This window comes from Alosa alosa, chromosome 5 (assembly GCF_017589495.1).
Source record: "Alosa alosa isolate M-15738 ecotype Scorff River chromosome 5, AALO_Geno_1.1, whole genome shotgun sequence".
In the NCBI taxonomy this organism is placed as follows: Eukaryota; Metazoa; Chordata; class Actinopteri; order Clupeiformes; family Clupeidae; genus Alosa; species Alosa alosa.
In genome coordinates this window covers 11,259,333-11,266,886 of record NC_063193.1, presented here as the reverse complement: position 1 = coordinate 11,266,886, position 7,554 = coordinate 11,259,333, and the positions used below count along the sequence as shown (strand labels likewise).

Genomic DNA, 7,554 nt, shown 5'->3' with positions numbered 1-7,554 from the left:
AAATGAGTGAAAAATATGGTAGGGGTCCAACACTTTTTAGAGGTTCTGAATGAATGCACACTGGCCTTGGACTGGCCTTTTTAAGTGATCTCTTTTTAGTTATCCTCTCCCATGTGGTTTGGTAACTGTACTTAATAAAAAATAAAATGAGTGAAAAATATGGTAGGGGTCCAACACTTTTTAGAGGTTCTGAATGAATGCACACTGGCCTTGGACTGGCCTTGTTTCTACTTCCTGCGCCATCTGTTCCTCAAAATACCCAGGTTCATCACCCAGAGAAGTGCCCCCTCTTTTAGCCAAGCTGAGAGACGGATGGAAACACTGAATAACAAAATGTATGAAAGTAATGGAAGATGACTGTACAAAAACTGTGGGCAAAGAATAATGGCTGGCCACAAATGTAACCCTCCTTGTATGACTAATGGAAAAGTGCCACGTGGCAGTAATTGGCATCAGGTGGCATTGCCCTAAACAATGATGTGAGGCGGTTTCTACAGGCTGCTGGGCATATCCTTTCATCCACTGAAGCCCCTCGTGCCAATCCAAGTGACCACACAATTTGGCAGTCCACCAGTCATGGAACCAAGGTTGCATTTTAAACCAAGCATTCCATTCTCTTAGAGCTGCCATATGGCAGTAGATGGCAGTGTTGAAGGATGCACGGTATGCCAAAAGGGTCCTATCCACAGTGACTGTCTTGGTTCATCCATTTACAAATAGGATCATTGTATTCCAATGTAAATGGCAAAAAGAAATCTCACCAGAGAAAGGGTAAAAATTAAGCAGAGAAACCACCAGCAAAATCATAACTGATTGCCAGTCTGAAAAGTTACAAAAACTTACTAGGGAGATTGTGTATATAAGCAGGTAAACATATCCACAACATGCTAGCACCAAATGTAAGCTATGAAAAGTGATAATGACCAATATTTTACACGCAGTAATGAGTAGCCTTAGTGGTACGTTAGGCTACTGTTTGGGAGGTTACAATCAATCTTGACAGTGTTTTAGATACATTACTTGGGATTAAGTCACACAGCAACCTAATCTACTCAAGATGACCTTGAGTGTCTCCCTGTAGATGTGCTTTTCCGGGGGCCGGGGGGATGGGGGGGAGGCATGCACTGTGACCCTGTGCAGCAAATCTACCACTTTTGGAAAGCCCTTTATAAGGATATATAGTTTTCAGACTGTCATGTTACCAGATCAATGTCCTGAGAAACATTGAGAAGTTTATTTATTGACAGTAACCGCTAAGTGAACCGTGACTCTACAGGGAATGCTTTTTTTCGGATGTATTTTTTCATTGCTTAAACAAGGCAGAAGAGTCTCCAAGAGCACAGACAATTCACAATACAGAACAAAGATCCCCTTGAAGCTCAGAGGAACCATGTGATATGGAAAACAAAAAGAAAAGAGGAAGGGAGAAGAAAGACAAGAAAGAAAAGAAAAAAAAAACAATGGATTTGCCAATGCTCTCCTCTGGTGAACTCCTATGTACTGACAGGGAGTTATTTTGCCTCAGATGACTCTTACCTTAGAAGACATATGTGGGAGTGCTGGTGCTTGCTATATCAACTTACAAACACTCACCCTGTGTGAGTCTAACCGGCTGTGAACCCATCGGATGCTTCAACGCCTTAGGAGAGGTCACGCTTAAAGACTTTCCACCGTCTACTCACGTATGTTGCAACTGCACCAGCTCTGTCTACTATGAGGATCACAACCCTTAGCCAGACTTCTACAGAGTGTGCCTTAGAAATAGCTATACTAGAACATCCTTTAGCAGGCACCTGTGTACACACGGTTTTAGAAAAATGAGAAAGAGAGAGAGAGAGAGAGAGAGAGAGAGAGAGAGAGAGAGAGAGAGAGAGAGAGATCTACTGTACATCCAGCCTGGGTGATAGAACCTCACTGAAGGACTGGATAGGGATTGAGTATTTTGCCTATTTCACATTCTCCACAGCAAATTCACATTCTGACAAGTTCTGTCTACAGCTCTGAACATCAACATTTGTCATGGAGGTTACTAGTGTAGAATCTAGCAAATAAAAAAACAGTTTAGTTGAACTGAACGTGTTTACTGCAATTTTAATAACTTCAAAAGGATTATTGAAGATGGCTGATGGACCATTGATTTGTCCTTGTCAAAAGATCCATTTTGTGCATAATCTACGCAGCATAAATATGTGCACAGAAAACACTTGAACCAGTGCCATGTTTGACACCGGGAAACCGACAGAGAAGCAACACAAACAGGCTCACCACAAAGACATATAGTGCCACAGCAGTCATTAACCTGTCACAACACATGAATGATAGATTGATCTCCCCATATTAACATGATTAAATGGCCCTAGCCGGGGCTGTGGAAAGTGCAATTAAACTCATCAAAGTTGAAAAAGAACAATGAAGCAATAGCATGATATCAGAAAGAGAGGTCAATAGCAGAAGATTAATCCCACTTTTATAAGTGTTCCTGACGCTGCTCGCCCTCAATGGGCCATCCACCAATGAGAGTGCAGCATCCTCTCTGTCATCGCAGAGAGTGAGACCATGGCCATCAACCTCTGTCCACTGATTTAAATGTGTGCCATTAACCGAGGGCCCAAAGGTCACCCATCTCAAAATGTCACCTCGACATTGCAGTTGACCTTTCCTATATTGCAACAATGGTTTGAAATATCTAACCATATACTTGACTTTAGCTTCCAATTAAACCCTAATAAAATCATTCATATTTTAAAATGACATAACACATGGATATGGAATACGGATGGATGTGTGTGTGTGTGTGTGTGTGTGTGTGTGCGTAGGGGGATGGGGGGTCCATTATCACAGTGAAGCAAAGCTTAGTTGTCTAGTAGCCATTTCACTACAGTATCAATATTGTTCATCTAATGAATTATCTAGATAATATTTACTACATTAGATCTCTGATCAGGTTACATACTGGTTGAATAGAGCTTCAGATCCCTCTCTGATCTCGTTTCAGGGCCTGAAGTATGTGATATGCGGTTTCTTTTCCAACACTTTACCGTGTCCATTTATCTAAAGATGCAATCTGCCTGACTAAATCATCAGCCAAAGTCAATAACGCCCACTGTTAACAAACAGCCCATACCAAACAATCCACAAATCACCCAGCGTGCCTTCTACCGTGGGAGGCCTGAAAGTAAAAGTGAGACCTGCTCGCCAGCATTTATGTTCAGGTTACACACACTGCTGGACAATAGCCCTGAAACCCACTTACATTTCAGGGCCTAGCCAATCCAGGCAATAAATCACAGGCAGTTTCAGTAAATGGGCCTGTCACTCACATTATGTTTGCATTTAGCATCCAAAATATTATTCTATCAAAGTGTTTTTATTGGATAGTCAGAGGATGTAGCATAGGGAGTTGCACCGGCCTCCCTCGGGAATTCGTCGTCTTCTGAAAACATAGCCATAGCATGGGGCTATTGGGCATCTAAAACACATGCACACACGCACACACACACATACACACATACACACACACACACACACACACACACACACACACACACACATACTAAAAGCGATTTGGAATGCAAAGTTTTCCAACATGACCTGAAGCCAAAACAAGCTTGGATGATGCCTCAAATCAGCATCTGTTAGCTCAAATAAACACATTTGGTTATTGTTATTAACTTTGAGAAAGACTGATATGGGGGCACGTTACGAATATCACAGCCATGACACCCAAAAACATCATTGCTAAACAAGCACAAACACAACAAAGGGTTTTTAGTGTGCAAACAGCAAAGGTCTTCTGCGACATTCTGCAACGCCTCTGTAGTTAATGTTGCAAGTGCATTTCTGAAGTACACAGAATGATTTGACACCATAGAGTAATTTTCACTTCAGTATGGCTCTGAGAATTGTATTTCATTTTTACTAGGTTGGCTTGGAATGGCTTTGAAAATGTATTAGAACTTCTTGGGAAACTAGATTCAAAGTGTGAAATGTACACAAATAAACACTTGCAAACACTTGCAAACACTTGCAAACACACACACACACACACACACACACACACACACACACACACACACACACACACAAGCACATTCAGTAACACACACAAACAAATGCACATGTCAATACCATCTGCATACACATAAAGAGAACAAATGATTTCAGCATCCATGTCCAACTGGATACAACAGACATTAGTCTTAATGAAGCCCACGCCTTCAGCAAACATGTCACTCTCTCTAAATATAACCGTAAATGGCAGCAGCTCCTCCATTAACAAGCCAAACATAAAGATGAAAAAGAACAAGAAGAAGACATCCCATGAGAGGAGAGACACACACACACAAAAAGAAAGTGCCTTTAGTGTTTTATGGATCAGTCTATTAACTTGTCATTGCTCTCTTCCAAGGTCCCCCTGCCCGACCGACTGCTAGTCGAGCACTCACTGGTGCCTCAGATCTCAGCAGCAACCCCAGATGTGATGTATTGCACCCCAATATGGAACAATGCCAGCAGTTTTCACCAGGAGGTAGATGTTTAAGGGCAATTGTCAAATGTTGTTCCCTAGCAGAGTATTTGTTAACAGCTGTCTGCTAAGAAGCATTGGAAGTTTTGGTGGTATTAGTGCACTATGAAGCTCATAATAGGCAATATGTTATGACATTATTCAGAAGTACAGCGTGTGGTATGCCGCAATATAACTGGAAGCTGGCCATCACATACTGGATCGTGAATACTACAGAATATGCACTGTGTGGCTGCATGGAGACTCGTTTGTGATTCAGATTGCAACAGTTTACTGCTCTCAAGTGCACAGGACGTGAGTGTGTTTGGAAAACCACACAAGGGATTTCAATGACTAAGAAGAATGTGCAATGATTTCTGGACTCTTCCGACACAATAAATTTCCCGTAACTACTCGTAGCTAAGACCCCTTAGAACCTATTGCATGTGGACAGAAAAATTAAATCATTATGGCAATTAATCATAAGCTCTAAATCAACATCTATGTCTCCTACACTCTGCCCATCACTGAGACAGAAAGGAACAAAGATCATGAAACAATCTTTGCACCAATTGAAATGGGTTGGAAAAAGCTCTAAGTGCTCAACTATTTTCTGGGTGCTTTTCATCACACCTTGGAGTGTGATGAAAAGATTTGGAGAAACCTCAGGATGCTATAATTAATTGAAGAAGCCCCACTGACTATTTAACTCACTCTCCATGCCCTGAAACGCGTGGGCCCCAAGGTATCATAGCTCTGGTTTCATTATGCTAAGAGGAAGCATTACGTCTTGTATAGCGGCGAAGGCAAAGTCAAACGGATGGAGGCTCAGCAGTCAAGTGTTGGTACAATTATAGCACACGGTACAGGCAGCCCTGCAGGAGCACAGATGCAAGAGGGAGAGAGAGAGAGAGAGAGAGAGAAGGCTGGAGAGATGCACTCAAGAGATGGAGGGAGCTGGACAGGGGAATATGTGTCCCATTTTTCCATGGATCGCACAGCCAAAGCAAGCCAACTGCCACTAAACCAGTGGTGTGTGTGGGATAGGGGTATGAGGTGAACGATTGCCATTTTCTTGTCTATAGCCTAAAACCATCTCATTCAAGCTTTCATCCCCAATCATGTTTTCCAATTTTGTTCCCATTTGTTTAGGCCCACCTTTAACATTAAGAATTCTGAGTGAGTGCAAATCCATTAAATAGTACCATTATTGTCATTATTGTCATCATAAAAGTGTTATGTGAAATGAGTTATTTCTGTGAATCCTCTCAAAACACGCCATGATACCAAATGTAGCCTATATCATCTCCAAATCGCTGAACTCGTATATTTTTTTATCTTAGCTACACTTGTGCTGCCTCCTAGACTCACTTGGAGGACTACTTATATCATTCACTCTTTTCCCAACTCTAAGTATGCTTCACATTACATCTCAGGCTGTCCAAATCGTCCTTATGTCTTAACCAACACAACATCATAAAAAATCTGTCTTAGGCTACCCTTCATCTTAGTTATCCCCCATTTTTGATCCAATGTTAGATTCATGATTTGCACTGAACGTCCATAGTGGAAGTGTGAGGAGATGAAGTCTCTTCAGAGAGATAATAGAAAGAAAGAGAGAGAGAGAGAGGGAGAGATGTGGAGTGAGGGAGAGAGAGACTATAGATCCGTAATATTTTACCATAGACACATCTACCTTGTAGGGTAAATGACAGCAAGTTTATAGCCTACATATTATATCACATTGTTACGCTCGGTTGCCAATGGTTTTCTCAACCGCATAGTTTGCTTTGCTCCCTGCACATTGAATATTGTGATTTGCTGTGATATGCTGGAAACAAAATAATTCCTCAAAATTGTACATCAACCAACGATCTTATAAATCACGGTCTTATTCCATAATCACAACCTATGCCACAAAATCCTCTACTGACAAGCCCGAACTCCCCTGTGTTCCAGATCTTGTAGGCAAACGCTCTGAAATAATTTACGAGTAAATTAGTCAAACTTAGGCTTATACATTTTAAGATAAATATTCGTATGCACCTTATGAGATACAGAAAAAACGAACTTTCAAAACGAACAATCACAGGTGGAACTACAAAGGTGCTCTGGTTGTACCCTCCCTAGGGAGTTCTATGGTTCTGCTCCTAGTTGTATGAATGTTTTTTGTTTTGTTTTTTAACAAGCGCAGTAAGGCTTACAAGCCGTCACCCAAGGAATCGTTAAAGCTTGTGCCAAGCGTCTTACCTTTAGCTGCATTCGGGACAGCAACGCTCAGGAAAAGAGCGATGGAGACGAGAAACGGTCCCATCCTCGCAGTTGTTGCGGGCTTGAGTGCCAAGGTTACCCGTACGAGAAGCAACGGAAAAACTTCCTCCCTCCTCGCACTAAAGCAACAGTGATTAGTGATTATCTCCTGGAGTGCTGATCGTTAATCCTGTGATTTTCTCTCTTTTTTTCCAGAGACACAGATAGTGCGCAGCAGTGCGCGGAACGCTTGAAGTATGCCCGGGCTCCGCTTCCCTCTTTACCGCAGTGGTACGCGTGGCGGTGATGGAGCGAATCCGTGCGAGTCCTGATCAAGCGAGCTCACTGTGTACAAACAGCAAGTGAAGAACGGTGAGAGGTGGTCACCACGGCGCTTGAACAGGGGCGCTGTCTCACTGATAAAGACAAACCTTGCTCCTCCCCACACGTCCAGCCACTGCCAATACAAAGCAGCGCAAAATCCAACTGGGTGGGACCTATAGTACATTTCCTAGGGCACCGTTTAGCCTCGGGGAAAGCGGCCGTGTTTCCGCTGATGTAAACCAGGTACTGCGACTTAACTGTTCCAACTATTCCAGAACTCTGTAGAGCCTTCGTTGATCAGAGAATTCAACTACTTATTCACCCTTCACCCTTTTTGGATGAATGACTCTGAACCAGCTTTAATGTGCTACCTAAAATCTCTCTCTCTCTCTCCATCCCACCAGGGAGTACCTAATTAAAAACATGTCATGAATTATAATACAATATATACATTGAACAAAGACAGCTAACTTGCG

At 42.3% G+C, this 7,554-nt stretch overlaps 1 protein-coding gene across 3 annotated transcripts in view; it reads right to left on the bottom strand.

The window, feature by feature from the left end:
• Positions 1-7,135, bottom strand: part of edil3a (EGF-like repeats and discoidin I-like domains 3a) — a 127,972-nt gene extending 120,837 nt beyond the window's left edge. For all 3 annotated transcript variants that reach the window (XM_048244166.1, XM_048244167.1, XM_048244168.1), the window contains exon 1: positions 6,755-7,135. In XM_048244166.1, coding sequence (XP_048100123.1) covers positions 6,755-6,818 — 64 coding nt within the window. In that variant the 5' untranslated portion in view covers positions 6,819-7,135. The remainder of the gene's footprint in view (positions 1-6,754) is intronic.
• Between the last annotated feature and the right edge of the window lie 419 nt (positions 7,136-7,554).